The 16,418-nt window shown below is 46.4% G+C and overlaps 1 protein-coding gene across 1 annotated transcript; it reads left to right on the top strand.

Annotated features, from left to right (window-relative positions):
- On the top strand, positions 1 to 13,735 carry LOC119383141 (proteasome inhibitor PI31 subunit). The gene is made up of 7 exons (XM_037651150.2): positions 1 to 288; positions 1,602 to 1,754; positions 2,830 to 2,909; positions 3,771 to 3,941; positions 5,280 to 5,429; positions 11,108 to 11,197; positions 13,663 to 13,735. The coding sequence occupies exons 1-7, from the start codon at positions 67 to 69 to the stop codon at positions 13,715 to 13,717; spliced, it is 921 nt and encodes a 306-aa protein (XP_037507078.1). The 5' UTR covers positions 1 to 66; the 3' UTR covers positions 13,718 to 13,735.
- Positions 13,736 to 16,418: the final 2,683 nt, after the last annotated feature.

Here is a 16,418-nt window from a genome sequence, read left to right as displayed (position 1 = left end):
ATTCCACACCGCGGGCTGTTTCTTTAGCAGAAAGGGCGTCCATCGCCGACGCGGGAGGCGCTGCTGATGCCGCAACAGGGAACGGCGCACAAGCCGAAGCACCGAATCGCGATGCCGAACCCCGACGAGAATTCACACTCTGTGTCCTGCGCTGACAAATACTTTGGCCTCGAGCTACTGTTCAAGTCATGCAAGGACACCCTGAAGTCCAAGAGCGATGCGCTCGTGCTGCTCATTCACTACCTGCTAGCGAGAAGCGGCAAGCGCTGTCACGGCACAGGCGAGAAGGTAAGCGAAGCGTCTCGTCATCGTCACTGCGCGTCCATTTTTTTGCTTTCATCCGAGTACTGCATTGTTGTCAGCACCTAGTGTCTTGTAGTTTGTGCAGGCTGCGCAGTACTTAAGGTCTTGACGCGTCCACCAAGGGGCGGATCCAATCGCAAATCGGGTTTATGAGCAGTGAAAGTCCGCGTTTCTTGCCGGTGTTGTCACTGACACGGCCATTTTCGACTATTGCAGCCCTACCCGGATCGAATTTCGGAATTAAGAACAGCGCAAGTAGAGACCAGTACAAGGGCAGAGACACCAGCGCTTTGTACGTGTCCTGTTACAGGTCTTTGGTCTCTCGGGCTGTTTTAAGTAGCAGTCGTTCCACTTCGTCCAAGCGCCCACTTTACCAGCGATTTTCTCGACAGGCAGCGATTGAGCCAGTCGAGAACAAAAAATTCAATCCCGATCGGGCTTGATCGCTGTCGAAGTACAACCGTCTGAATCAATCAGTTATGTTGTTGCGGACTGCAGAGTGTTAAGTTGGTGCACAGATTTGCAGCGCCGAGAATGTCACGTTCGGCGATTGATCTCGTTGCTAGCTCTTGCCGATTTCAGACACGCGTGAAACTCGATCTACTACCCTGCTAGAGGATGAGCTCACATTGGCCAGACGTGGCCCTTGTAACTCCATATAGATGCTCATCGTTCTCTGCATGCTACGTAATTCCACACGCGAAAACAGTGCACAGAGAATGCTGACAGGAAACAAACAGGCTGAACTCTATTGTGTCCGTGACCGAAGTTTCTGTTGGTTGAAAATGTTTCATGCTGGTGGTGCTGTATATTCGTGAAAGTTCACTGAACACTTTATTTTTTCTTAAAACCAATACCTGCCCTCAGTGCGGCGATTCAGCCAACTTAGAACACATTCTCTAGGTATTCTCCTCATTACGAGGCACAGATCAAGCAGACCAGTCATATTGGAATATCTCACTACAAAGCCCAGACTATGGGGACCAAATCTGGACCGTCCAGAGAGCCCACAGTGCGGCAGCCAGGCTCATTCTGCTGCAGGCTCATTCTGTATCGCGAAAAGTATTTCCATCTATCCACCTGCCGATATGTTTCAGTGGCATCATGCTGCTCGACAAGGTCACAGGATAGATTTCTGTCCATATTCCGATTGGGGCGGAGGGAAAAAATACTCATATGCAATAATGCTTCGGATGCGCGTTATGGACCACTCAGCTGGTGTCTTTTGCAGCCTATGAGTTGTTTTAGGACACTAAACCCGATGATTCCTTTTACCATTATATTCTATGCTGTTGCAGTGGACTCAAGGCTCACATGGCACAGAGCTGCTGCCTGACGGCTGGAATGACAACCAGTCTCTGTATACACTGCGCTATGCCTCCATACAGGGCTCCGATCGCTACGTGCTCAAGGTGATCCCTTCGGGAGGCTTCTTGCTGGTGAACGTGTTGGTAAGTGCACATTTGTGTATGCAGCTTTGACAAATCAACATGCAGGCAAATGAGAACACATCTTTATTCAATCTTGGAAGAGGGTGCAATCCTCTCCTCTAGTCTAAATTATTCGGAAGCCGATGCTTTAGGTGAATCCCTTGAGCGTTTGCCTAACACAAATATACGAAGGTCTGGCGGGTTATCCACCAGTTGTCGGGTGATTGTGTAGATTGGACCCATTCCTCTGTCATCTCTGGCTCTAGTTGTGGTGACATTGCCACCATTGTGTCCAAAAGCATGCATTGAATTTTCCTATATCAGAAAGTGGGTCATAGGCCATATAGTCATTAGTACCAGTTTAACTTGTCTTTTGACACACTATGCAAATACACTAAAACTGTGCTTGAGTGTGCATTGTTTACACTTTGCTGTGTAATCATCATGTGATGACGTCACAGATCAGGCTTCGCTATGTAACATAGCGTGACATCATATGACGGCATCGTCATATGACATTGTCGCTTGGTCAAAGGTGGGCCAATTAGGTTCAGAAAGCTTTTGAGGAGGCGGGGGGGGGGGGGGGGGGGGGGGGAGATCAATGCAATTGACTGAGAACGAAATGAAAAAAAAAGGAAGAACAACATGGCTTTCGCCTTCCAGTCATCCTAGGTAAATTCATAAGGGACTGTAGGACTTCTTGTGCTGTCAGTGACAGTGTTCTTCATTATATAAGCTTAGCATGGTGTTGTGGCAAATCTTTGTTCTAAAAGAAGCTTTATTTACATCTCAGCATTATTAGCTGTGCAGCTTTAAGAATTGCTTGAATGTGATAAAACATTTCAAGGCCATAAAATATGCGACAGCATTATCATACATTCACTTGAGTAGCGTGGGATTTAAACAGTGTTAGTACTTACGTTATCTGAAGCAGGGACACAGCATGAGAAGCTATTGCAATGAATAACTGCTCGTGCAGAAAATTGTGTTATAAAATGCACACTTCACTGGGTTGCCTGTTTGTAGTCCTGTTGCTATTTACCTTCTCTTGGGCAACACTGCCACAAATGTTTACATTGTTCCCATACTTTGTCAGAATGTCCGCAAGGAGAGGACAGCTTCAACCAATCTCACCATGAACACGTATACAAGCGGCGAGTTCAAAGAGCTGTCCAGGTAGGTGCAATGCAAAGTTTAGTTGTTGTCTTGCGTACCAGTGCGTGCCCACATGCCTCTTTTGAATGTCTGAGCTGTATTCGGCGTTGTTGATTGTGACTGCATTCTGACCTCAGTGTGCATGCTTACTTGAAATGTTAGAAAAAAAATATTGGAGGTGGTTTAGGGGCCCTTTAGTTCTATGGTTCCATTAGAGCACAATGTACTAATTTTTACTGATTAAGTATTCTGTTGGTACTAGCAGACCTTGTTGAAATCTGACATCGTAGTGAGTCAGTGCGGGAACTCCAAGGTGTTATCACCACCTGTATTTTCTTTTTGCACGTTTTCTGGTTTTCTAAGTGGCTACTCCATTTGAGAGTAGTAGTGTTTATTCTGACATGGTGGAAAGGTACTCCCCTAATACAAGTGAAAGCATTTTCCTTTTTTGTGTTTATTAAAAGTTTGAGGTATACGAGTAGGGGGGCCTTAATGGAGACACACAAATGTCTGTGATTGGTTGCCTTCCGTTTCACTCATCAGCATAAGCCATGCTGTGCAGTTTTAAGCAAGCAGCACGTATAGCGATTAGGGAGTGGCTGGTGTACATGACAACCCGCCATGGTGGTCTAGTGGTTACAATGCTCGTCTGCTGACCCGAAGGTCGCGGGATCGAATCCCGGCTGCGGTGGCCGCATTTCCATGGAGGCGAAATGCTAGAGGCCCACGCACTTAGGTTTAGGTGCATGTTGAAGAACCCCAGGTGGTCGAAATTTCCGGAGCCTTTCATAACGGCATCTCGTTACTATATCATGGTTTTGGGACATAAAATTTGACAAATTCATGCTGTACGTGACAAAGCCTCCTGTTATATTGAGACAGGACGTACAAGAACCTGGATGAGCTGATGTCCAAGCTGAATGCGGAGGTGGTCTCTGCGCTGGAGTCGATAGGCAGTGCCACCCAGGCCTCGTCGTCACGTGAGGCTTCACGCATGGTGTCCCAGGAGAACAATCCCCTGCACATCCCCAGCAGGCAGCCTGGCATCGAGTGGTGAGCCTCGCTTCATGTTACACATAGTGCTGAAGAAAGCTTTCTTTACATATCGAATGTTTGTTAAAGTGAAGCGCTATTGATTAGACAAGTCCCGTCAGTGGCGCTTCACTTGAACAAATATGCATCGCCACCTGGCCCAAAATTCTCCTCTTTTAAATATTAAATGTACTTCTGAATAGGTTGGCAGGAAAGCTAGATACTCTCGTGTATCACCCACCAGTGTTTTCATGAGATATTATTTAGTTATAGATGAGTTTAAGGGCATTCATACTTGCCAGCATTCACCCACGCCCTTGCGCATGCTCACCATGGCTCGCCCACATTCATAGACTTATCGTATTTCACTCGCCGGCACTCACTCACACGAATACTTCTCCACGTGCACTTGGCAACAGTCACCTTGATACTTATGTCCACTCAAACTCATTGTCACTGAATTGCAGAAATCAGCACAGTCCTCTTCATACTTGCATCTAACAAAGCATTGTGGCAAAGCTGACATTTGGAATTCGCTATGGCCCCAAATGGATCGACTCATGAAAGCACTGGCATGAGCCTGCGAGATGATCAACGCGGCAGTGGTAGTGGCTTCAGCTAATGCAGTTTCTGACCTACACTTTTAGCAAAAAGTTGGAAAAATCGGAATTCAAAGAGTCTCGGCCCCGAAATTTTCTATGTTTTTATACATTGACTCTATGGGGCATGTGGCGGTGTCGCAAAAGCATGTGAATATTCAAGTATGCCCGAAAAATTGGCAGTGGAGTGTATTCTTCTGTGTCTTGCTTATTATGTATAAGCGTTGGCAAATCCCATCCAATATTATAGCTTCCTTCCAATAGTCTGCCATCCCCCTATTTTTTTTCTTCATACAACTAGTTTATAACAATTATCGGTTATAATAATGAAATTTTTGTGGCACTTGAACATTCTTATAAGTGGACTCTACTATATTAGCTTATTCTGGGCATAATAAGTACCTTTCATAACTGCATTGAGGGAAACAGAGTACATACTAGTAGAATATTGAAGAATACATGTGGCTCTCAACAAACTGCAGCGCCTTTCACTGGAAACATCGGTGTGAACTATAGCTTATGGCGCTCAATGCCATAGTTTACTGCTTTGCTAGCTATTGATTGCAGCAGGATTTCATATAAGGTTTGTGTGTCCCTGCTTTTTTTTGTTGTTGTTGTTAAGACATTGCGGTATCACACTTTGTGCTTATTTGGGCGGTGAGCAAACACTCTTTGCCAAGGTTGTGTACGTGAGCAAAATATGCATAAGCGTGGCAGAGGCAAGCAGCAGCTGGAAAGAGTTGGGTTGTGTGTGTTCCAGGTCCCCGCTGCAGGAAGTTCCACGGGTTGGCCAGCGGGATTTGAACCCCTTCTATCAGGGGCCGCCTGGCGGTGGCATGCTCATGGACCCCCGACAGCTGCCCCGGCCGCACCACTCGGACCCTGGTGTCGGCATCCCCGGCATTCCCAGGTGAAGGGACAACAGCCTCTCAGTGTTAATACTATAGATCGTTTTGTCGCGAGTGCTTTTATCTCTCTCTACGTTTGCCCAGCTAATGGGCAGCACTAGAAACAGTTCATTTTAAAACTATGCACTAGCTAAAACAAGCTGGGACCTGCCTCTTGTGCATGGTTTCCCTACCAGAACCACATCTAAATTTCAACGTCATAACTACAAGCAAACTGTGCTTGTTCACGCTGTTTGCAACAATGACTGTGCCACTATTACCGTATATTGCCGATTATAAGTCAACGTTTTTTTTCCTAAAATGACCTTCCAGAGTTTGGGGGTCGACCTATAATCGGAGTCTACCTATGCATGGAATCGTAAAGTCGACTTATCTGTGAGGTCTGACGAAAGGTCATCGTCCTCGGATTCCCTGCTATTCGACGCATCGATAACGTCAGCCACAGAGGCAGCGGAGTCGCGGCAACTGCTATCTCCCAGCACGCGCGCGCCACTTCCGAAGCCGGACATTTTTGCGATCTACCACGACGATCGCGAAACTATAGCGAAACCACGCCAGGCGAAAGTGGCGAAACTATGGAGCGCGTTTAAAAATCGCCGCGCGGCATTAATGCGAACTGCTTGGGAAACTAGGTCTCGAAAGCAGCATTTCAAACCTTTGATAGAGGGCGAACGATGCTCTATGAAAAAAAGAGGAATTTATCTTGCGATGCACCCTGGAGTTTTGTTTTCATACAATAGAAACGATTCGTTGACAAACCATTGGTGTTCCACAGAAAAGCTGGCAGCGCTGTGTGGGCTGGCAACAACACTTCGCGAGGAACTAAACCACATGACCAGTCACATGCGCCCACAAGTGTCTTCGTGTCTTTTTGCACTCACGCCGCTCACGCCTGTTCGCCATTTCTGCATTTCACTCGGCAACAGTACAGTGCTACTTTCAAGCGGCAAGCAATCCTCTACGCAGAGTCGGAAAACAACGTTGAAGCAGGGCGCAAGTTCGATGTGTCGCAAATGTGCGTGAGGGAATGGAGAATACAAAGGACCAAGATCTTCGCATGCGCTGCTTCACGCCGTTCTTTTCGCGGACCCAAGTCTGGACGATACCCTGCCGTTGAGGCGGTTTGAGATTGGATTCACGACCAGAAAAGCAAGAGCTTGAGTGTTTGCTACTATGATGTCCGCGCGGCGTTTTCCACGTGCGGCATTTCAGTACCACCGGCACCCCTTCTGACGGTGAGCAGCAGCAGTGGCTTGCATGATGGCAGTGACCGTGACTGCGTCCTTCTCTCAAGCGACGAGGAGTCGTAAGCAATGTTTTACAGGCAAATAAATGTTTCTTTGCATCACTCCCCCTTCTGAAAAAATTTATTGGTGAGGTATGGCCGCAGCATGAGGCTGTGTTCGGAGTCAACTTTTTTTCCCTAGAAGGGGTTGCAAGTTGGGGGGTCGACTTATAATCGGCAACATACGGTAGTTAGGGAAACTACCTTGCAGGAAAGTTGGCTTCACAATTGCGAAAAGGCTTTCTCGAATGACGTGCAGGGAATAATGCATACAACCAAACTAGCAACAGTTTGAGTCTTTCAGTCATGCAAATGGCTTGGCCAGCTGTAGTGTATTGCAGATATAAGTATCATGGCACAACCTCTTGAACAAGGACAAAACTGAAGAATAGACAAGGATAAGTGCCCAGTTCCAACTGGATATGTTCATTGCAAACAAGAGGTATAGTATGTATGCTGTAGAACGCAAATAAATGGCAGTAGTATATCTTTTAATTAAGGATATCTATTTAAAAGTTGGCGCTTGTCCTTGCCTGGTGTTCAGCCTTGTCCTTGTTAACGAAGACGCATTGTTATATTTCGAGTATGGTGCAGTATCATAGCTGCTACACCTTGAGATTGTTTTGGTAGCCATGTGTCGCGGCGGCTGCATTTTCAATGGAGGCAATAATGTTTGAGGCCCGTGTACTTAGATTTACGTGCATGTTAAAGAACCCCAGGTGGTTGAAATTTCTGGAGCCCTCCACTACAGCGTCTCTCATCATACCGTGGTTTTGGGATGTTAAACCCCAGATATTATTATTATTAGCCATGTGAGCAACTTGCGTGCAGATGTCAAGCGAGGTATTAAGCAAGCAGGCATTCCCATGTGCTGCCACGTCAGGACTCTGGATAATAGCAGAAACTTCATGAAGAAGCCATTCTTTCTTTCTGACAATCGATGTGAACAGCACAGGTTTTGACGCTTCCCCACGACTAGCCCTACTAGCTTTGTTTTTGCAGTCAATCGATCCCTTTGATAAAGTAGGTGAACTGTGTTGTGTCTCTAATCACTGGTACCGTGTGAAAAGCGTGAAGACGAATAGCATAATGAAAACTTGCAGCAAGGTGTTGATAGACATGAACCGTATCCCCGGACGATCCCCTTCATAGATACTTTGCTCTCCACCTTATTTCGCATGACTGGCGCTGGACGAATTGACAGGCGAGGCATTTTCCAGCAGTGTGATAAAGCAGTTTGCTTGGCATTGTTAAGGGTGCTTTCGTTTGTAGACATGCATCATAGACTACGCTTGTACACAGTGGTACAGTAAAACCCCGTTAATTCGGACTTCACGGGACCGGAGAGAAAGTCTGAATTAACCGATGGTCCGAATTATCGGGAGTACAATCAAAACACTACAAAAACGTTTCCGACAACAGACTTTTATTTCTTAAAGAAGTCTGTGATTGCGGTCTGCTTCGCGGAGGAAATCTGCGAGGAAATCACAATTTTGCGAAGTTCCTGTAGGTGGCTCAGTCCACGCACACTGTCTGAGGAAATCATGCAGATGTCCTCCAAAACGGCCAACGCGTGTGCAGGCTCCGTCATTGTGTGGCGTGGACGTTCGTCTGATTCGCTCGGGTCCTCGTCAGCCGATTCCCCTTCACCATCCAACACCTCGACACCGATATCGCCGTCAGTCACTTTGCCGGCAACGGCAACATCACTGTCTATTGCGAAGTAATCGCACAGGGGCACATCGGCTGGCATGATGTTCACATATCACCCGTCTTGCTCTTCGGCCACATCCGGGTCGGCCATTGCAGCATCGGCTGCATCCGGGTCAGCAGCGTCGACCACGAAGCCGCTATGCCTAAAGCAGTTGGTGACTACTTCAGGCGGCGTGTTATTCCACACGTACGTGAGCATGTGAATTGCACTAAGCAGGCTTACCTCACACGGCTTGCCTGCCACCATGCAGAGCAACATTCGCTCAAGCACCTGCCGTCGATAGCGGCTTTTCACGAACTGTATGGTTCCCTGGTCCATCAGCTGAAGGGAAGCCGTTGTGTTTGGAGGCAGGAACAGAAGTTCAATATTGTCGAGCCCAGACACCTTCGTGTGCGCACTGCAGTTGTCGAGCACGAACGGCACCTTCCGAGCCTTGGCTGCAAAGCAGCGGTCTAGCTGACGCAGCCAGGCTTGAAATATTTCGGCGGTCATCCAAACCTTTCGATTATAGCGGTAGTCGACAGGCAGCTGCTTGATGTTCTTAAAACATCTTGGCTTCACAGCCTTTCCGATGACCAGCAGCGGAAGCTGCTCTGTGCCGGTCATGTTCGCAGCCAAAAGAACCGTCACCCGCTCATTACTGCGTTTCCCGCCGACGCACGGGTCCCCTTTAAACGCGGTTGTCTTATCGGGCAGAGCCTTGAAAAACAGCACTGTCTCGTCGGCGTTGAAAATGTTACACGGCTCATACGTGGAGAGGCGTGCGGAGAGTCCAGACCGCCAGTCGCGCGCAACACTCTCGTCGACAGCACCTTTTTCCCCACACACGTTGCGGAACACCAGCCCGTGTCGCTTCTTGAAGCAGTCAAACCACCCTTCCGACGCATTGAAGGAGTTGATGTTCATGGTCTGCGCAAATTTCTCGGCTTGTGCGCAGATGAGGGGCCCACTCACGGGTAACTGCGCATCGCGCGAGACGGCAATCCAGCGCAACAGCGCTTCAAGTTTGGGGTGTGCTGCCGTTCTGAGCCTCTTTCTCTTGTCACCAAACATGTCGCCGTCATAAGCTTGCAGGATCTGTGCTTCATTCTTGACGTAACTGCTCAGTGTGCTTTTCTTTATGCTGAACTTCTCCATCACTTCTTTTCGTGATGCTCCCGCTTGCAACGCCTTCAATACTTGCACTTTCGTAGCCAAAACCTTCGCTTCATACTTCGCCCTCTTCGCTGCTGGGGCTGGGGCAGGAGACGCCATTGACACCATCCCTGGCGTCGCTTGCGCGGTGGCGACACGCACACGAGAAACCACGGTGATAAAAACTAAAAAAAAAACCGCAAACTTTTAAAAACAAGAACAATAAGGCTGCGGACGGCACGACCACTCACAAAGAAAAATAAAATTTAAAAGCAACAGCACGCTACAGGAGAAAAAACACTCAACCGCAACGTAAACGTGTCAGACGCAGAAGAACAAAAAAGTAAAGGCAGATCGGTCGTTCGCCCGTTGCTGATGACGGTAGCAATGCGATGCCTTTCATTTCGGTTGTAAACCAGCGCCATGTGTGTGCGTTTCATTTTTTTTTTTTTTTTGCCTCTGAGATGCGAAACTCATTCGAATCTCGGAGGCCACGATCCGATCCTGAAGTTGTTGAGGTGCGATATTGGCTGCGAGTCCGAAATAATCCGAAGAGTGGCCGCAGTGTAATCTGCTACTGCTTCCCTGTCACGACCCGATCTCGGTGGGGAGTTCGAATTAACCGAAGCACGGTCGAATCTGTCCGAATTAATGAGAGTTTGCAGTCGTAGAACAATGCAAATTTTGGACGGGACCAGACGCCGCGTCCGAATTAACCGAAATTCCGAATTAACGGGGGTCGAATTAACGAGATTTTACTCTAGTTGCACAAAATTTACCTTATCTTGGAAAATGACAATCCGATCATGTAGTACACTTCTCCTACTCTTTTTTAAGTTTATTTTGAGCCAGTTGTAAGATAAAGTCCCATATTCTTTGGCAATTCTGCCATTTCAGATTTTGGTGGTTTAGACTTCTTGGTGGGTCTCTTCAAGTTGGACTTGTAGAATGTGGAACAGCCTGACCAACATTCGAAAATTTTTCTGCTAATAATCCTGCATCTGCGCACTGCATCATGCGTGATTGTTTCGAGATTGCAGCGCAGCCTTGTGCATGCCTCTAAATGAACAAAAAAGCAGGCAGCGTAATGTGACATAACTTAAAACAGTGACTGATATCCACTGCACTGAGTGATAGCCACTGCATATCTATGTAACACACATGGGTGCCAGTGACTGTGCTACGATGTACTGCACTTCTTGTACAGATAATCAGATCTAGCCTAAGAACAACTTGTGATAACCTATCAGTGCTTCGCATGCAACATCAGTAGCAAGCCTGCATTATAATGTGCACTCATTGTGGGCGATTTGAATTGCAGAAGAATTTCGTGCCTCTGTCAGTCAGTTCTCATAGAGACTAAGCCATTTCTTGCCTCAGAACAAATGTTGCAAGGTTCCTCTAAGGGCTAGCCAATAATCTTAGATTAATTCATTGTTTGCCCTTTGCATTGCTGTACTAATAGATCAATGAAGCTCTGTGCATACAAACCAATGTGTCATTTGATGCAGCACCAACACTCTGCCTCTCTCCCACCTTTTCTGCAGGGGATCCATCCCACCTGGCGCCAGGTTTGACCCATTTGGGCCACCACGACCTGACATGCCGCCGGGTGCACCCGGAAGTCGGTTTGCCGGGTAAGCGCTTCAAGTCATTAGAATTTCATCCGTTAGGTTTTACCTTGTCTTCTTTCGTTCCATTGCGGCATTAAGTGTTTTGAAAAAGTAGAGTAGATATTGAACTGTGAAAGACTGTAGGAGCTTTCACGAACTGTATGAGGTAAGGCTTACTTCAACCCAGTTTCTTTTGTCACATTGTGTACAGTTGGCTAGATTTGGTGTAGTAAGCAGTCTGCTATCACTAATGTCAATGACACTAGTAGTTAAAGCTTAATGCTCTTTATATGCAATGCGGTGTAATTTATCATGCAGTTAACATTGGATAATGTGGCCATTGTGTAATATGTCCTGCTTTTATGATTGTGTACTGCAAATTTTGAACAGAATGTTCATGAAATGAAATGCAGATGTTCCCAGGCTATCTAAAAATTACATTTCAAAGACTTAAAGGGACCCTGCAACACTTTTACAAGTAACCATCGAATGGCTTCACTAAAGGAGTTTATTGCCTCTCGGATCAACCGCTCAAAAATGTTTAGAATCCGTCCAGTACGAGCGGAGCTACGGAGATTGTCGCAGGCTGTAATTGCTTTCTGTCTTCTCTCATCGCGACGAATGCACTGGAAGCTAAACAGGGAGGGATGGCACGGGGCAAAGAAGATACGTCGTGCGCACGTCATGAGCTTGCTTGCTTTCTTCATTTTCTTTTTCTTTGAACGCGCGGTTAACCTTCAGTGAGATCACGAGCGAGCACGCGAGCACATGGCGGCCTCCTGCTGAGGGCGCAGTAACTATGCAGCCCACAATGCTCAAATGAGCCAATGGCAGTGAATTTGGGTATATGGCGTGTTCATTTGAGTACAGTCAAACCCGTTTATAACGAACTCGAAAGTGCCGCAAAAACTGGTCATTGTATCGGTAGTTTGTTGTAAATGGACTCGTCCTCAAAAACATGCACTTGGCGGCCAAGCCGCGTTTTTTTTTTTCTGCACATTTTCATTGAAAAGTGCTAACAGCCCATCCGGTGAGAAGTTAGGCATTTTCGCGTTGTGAAGCGACGCCCGCTGCGTGCAAGAGTGAATTAAACCTCTTTTGGAGTGAATTGACATCATTTCACTGAACCGCGGTACCGCCACGTCCCTGGCTGTTGCATGCAGCGCGTCACCTACTTGGCTCACGCCATCGTTGCCGGGCCACTTGCTGTATTACATGCATTTGTGCGCTGTTTGTGCCCGCTTCACTTCAGACCGTGCACGGGTGCGGTGAGTAGCCTGTTCGTTTAACGTGGCGAAGACTAGCATTTTGCGAGCAATGCACACTCTATGTCACCGCGATGCTCTGATGGTCCTGCACGACAGGCGCAGTGCGCTTGAGTTGTCGCCTAATAAAACACGCAGCATACGCTCGCTGTAAGTGCACAGACGTTTCTCGGTGTCCATGCTGCTCAACACCAGGGAGCTACTTTCGTTTCTACGAAGCGACGCGCACTTTATCTCGTATGGTGCGGCGGCGGTGAACTTGTGAGCGGCAGCATTGCGCGCTTGTACTGCTTGTACCGCTGTGAATCCGAACAGTGTACACCACACGTGCAGCCGAGTCAATAGCTGCAGATGACTGTGATAAGGTTGTCGGCGATAAGTCATAATGGCACGTTCATCGCCGGCCGCCGCATCGCCTTCGCTCTCTTATTCGGATGCTTATCTGGGAAGGCATCGCCGTAATCGTGCGGAAGTCGTAATCATTGATCGGCCGGTCTCTGCTGTTACCGGAAAGACAAAAGACGGAAAGACTGAAGAAATGCCTGGAAAGTGAGCGACCTCGCTCGCAGTGTCCGAAATCAGCATGCGGTGCTCACCGATCTAGGTTATCCTTGTCACGAGTAAACTGGAGTGGGGCGCGCGCTCGTGCGTGCCTCTCATGCTTTAGAAGGCCTGCTTTAACTTTTTTTCGCTTCGTATATGCCATATTTTTACTGCGACCGTGTCTGAAGTGTTCGTTGCAAAAGTAGGAGGCTTTGAAAAATGTTCGCTATATGTGGATGCAACTTCAATGGGTAGCATAGGAAAATCATAAGTGCACCGAAATATGGTCGTTATAACCGATAAACCATTATATCTGGGATCGTTATAAGTGGGTTTGACTGTATGTGGCATCATTTGTAGAGAGAAGGAAGAGCGATATTTAGCTGACAGCGTGCTGCATTATAATGTTTGGCTTGCATGTTCTCAGGAGTCTCGACTACCGATCGGCAGCGTTTTCTGACCATGCTGAAAAAGTGTTGTTGGGCCCCTTTAATTGAACATAGCACTTTTCTGGTTATAACATTTCTTAGAATGGGGGGGGGGGGGGGGCGGATCTGTGAAAGCAGTGGTCTTGAGTAACATGAAAAAAAAAAAGAAATGAAAAATGCACCATTTATGAGGGTCTTACTGGGCACAATGGCAATATTACTACGAATGTGCGTTTCTTGTTTTATCTTGCAGCCCAAATCCGGATCACCTCCCGCCGCCGCCAGATTACGACGACATGTTCAGCTGAGCTGATTGTAATATTTTTAATAAACAATTCTTTCTATAACCTTTCTTGATTTTGTATTGTTTCCTTGTTACTGTCACTGAAACGGTACTGAAACACATCATTTAGTATATCTTAAAGGGCCGTTATGGGAGGGCATCTATAGAATATTTTTAACCCATCCTCATTCATATAGAGAGGTCCTCTATCGTCGCAGCAGTTGCCTGCAAATACTATACAAAAACGCCAGGCCTGCACGGAAAGCGCAGCACAGTCGCAGCGAAAGCTGGTAGAGTGGCATTTCTAGAGGCCCTTATAAACTCTCTTGTGGCTACTAATGCAAGTACATTAGCAACGTACCCACTACGCCACAAATCATAATTTTTGTAAAGTTGGGAAGCACCCACCACAACATTCGTCATTCTGCGAAGAAGCGAGGTACGATCTGTAAGGCATTATGTGCTGTTTGTTGATGCGATGGCTGATGACGACGAAGAATTATGGCTGAGCCCTTTGTAATGGGTTGGAAGCTTTAAACCACCCACTAGTTACGCAATTCGCATTGTGTGATGCCCGGTCGTTATTTAACTCTCCCACCACGTTTTATAACATACGTTAACGATAACTTTATAGAGACCCTGAGGAAATTGATGATGGAGACCTTATGGGCTTCCTTGGCAACCAATAGAAGTGCACTTGCGAGGAACCCCCTTTGCTATAAATCACCATAATTTTTGTGGAGTAGGGTTGGTGGGTTGGTTGGTTGGTTCCTATATAGAATAGCTCAACCCACTACGGAGGATCAGCCACGAAGCATGCAGTAGTAGAATTTGTGAAAAAGTTAAATAAAAGGAATATGCGAAAAAGATCATTTATGGTAAAGCAAAAATGTTAGTGGCATTTCTTTTTTTTATATATGAAATGTTAGTTAAACGAGTGTTAAATAATAGAATTAAATAAATAAATACAGAAATTTAATTAAGGGAATGAAATTATATATATCTACTTATAATTTTAACATGGTAGTCTCTTTGTTTCTTTTATATAACTGAAAGTGGCATCATATATGCCCCTGTTGCATTGCCCCAGTGCCGATGCCCCCAGGGAGAGTAATGCCAATGTGGAAAGCTCATGGCCAAGTTTTTGAAAAGTTCGTTTTAGAAATCTTTGCCTTATGTTTTCCTATCTGCGATAATCTGTCAAGTAGTGCTGTATTGTTTCTGCTCAATTACAATAATTACATTGAGGGGAAGGAACGAAACCAGGCCTGTGCAAATAAAAGTTTAGTGACGGTATTCTGCATCGCAGTTTAGTTAATGTTACTTCCAATTGCCTTGTACTACACCATGTGCTATTCCACGGAAACCTACGGTAAGCAGCCACTATGCAATTTTTCCTCTCTGCGGAGAACCGTGGTACCTGCTAAACACCTGTAAGACATTATGTGCACTTTGTTGATGCTGTGGCTGATGACGGTGAAGAATTATGGCAGATCCCTTTGTAATGGGTTGGAAGCATTCAACAACCCACTTGTTGCGCAATTCGCATTGTGTGATGCCTGGTTACAGAATTCGTGTTGCGTGACGCCTGGTTGTTATTTTACTCTTCTACCACACTACATTACATATGTTAATGTGGTTCCTTCCCGACATGAAGTCAGTATAGGGTCTTTTTGCAAGAGACCCCATACAAGCACCGGTATGGCTCTGAGGTAGAATATTGGACTCCCACGCAGAGGGCCCAGGTTCGAACTTCGTTCCATCCTGGATATTTTTTCTTATTTCGCGCGATAGTGGTTACGGACATCGGCGGCGATGGCGGACAACTACGGCGCCAAAAACGGCCCTTGTGATCTCACAACAGCTTTCGCTGTAAAACTGCATGGTTAGGTGAAAACTTTCTGCTTGTTGCTGCATAGTGGAACCTCATTAATGCAAACTACAAAGGGGGCTGGAAAGTTCAGATAACACCACATTCGAACTGAAGAGTGAAGTGCTAACGTGCACACTTCAGCACACTATCACCGAGTGCTAGTGTAGTCTCGGCGTGCGTTTTGGAAATGTGGTCTTAAAAATGTGCATCGGTTATTTAGTTTGTGGGCAATTCAAGCTGGAAAAAGTGGGATAAGCACTTCAGTGTGCATCTGTCATAAACAGTGACAATGTACTCTAGTTTCTGCTAAGTCGCCTTGCATTCTGCATGTCCTTTTCATGCTGCATGACAAGTGCACGTGTTCTCTATGAACTGTTTGTTGTGGCAGATGGATGTTGACTTGAAAGCCTGGCAGCACACATTGGAGAGAATGAATTGGATTGCCCACGCTCTAAACGAAGTTTCCTTTTCAGCAACTGGGATAATGCAAACACTCAGTATGATCTACAGCAATATAAAAATTGAATGCTAGGGCTTTGATCCAAAAGCACAATATGCATAGTCGCAAGGCATGCCGGACTTCAGACAAAATTTTAGCCACCCAGGGTCCTCGACCAGTATGAGTGAACATGCATTTTATCCCATCAAAATATGGCTGCCGTGGCCAAAAATCAAACATGCACTGTCATGTTTAGCTGCATAATGCCTTGGCCACAAAGTGTAGAAGTGGTCTAGCAAACTATAATAGACTATACCTATGATGAAGACATGTTGGGCCTCTTAGATGGCCCGGGCCATCTCTAAAGCCTGCCTAGCAGAATTTACTGTAGAAACTGTTGCTAAAGTAATGAAG

This window comes from Rhipicephalus sanguineus, chromosome 2 (genome assembly GCF_013339695.2).
Source record: "Rhipicephalus sanguineus isolate Rsan-2018 chromosome 2, BIME_Rsan_1.4, whole genome shotgun sequence".
Taxonomy (NCBI): Eukaryota; Metazoa; Arthropoda; class Arachnida; order Ixodida; family Ixodidae; genus Rhipicephalus; species Rhipicephalus sanguineus.
Note: the sequence above shows the minus strand (reverse complement) of the source record. Positions and strands in the feature narration are given on the sequence as shown.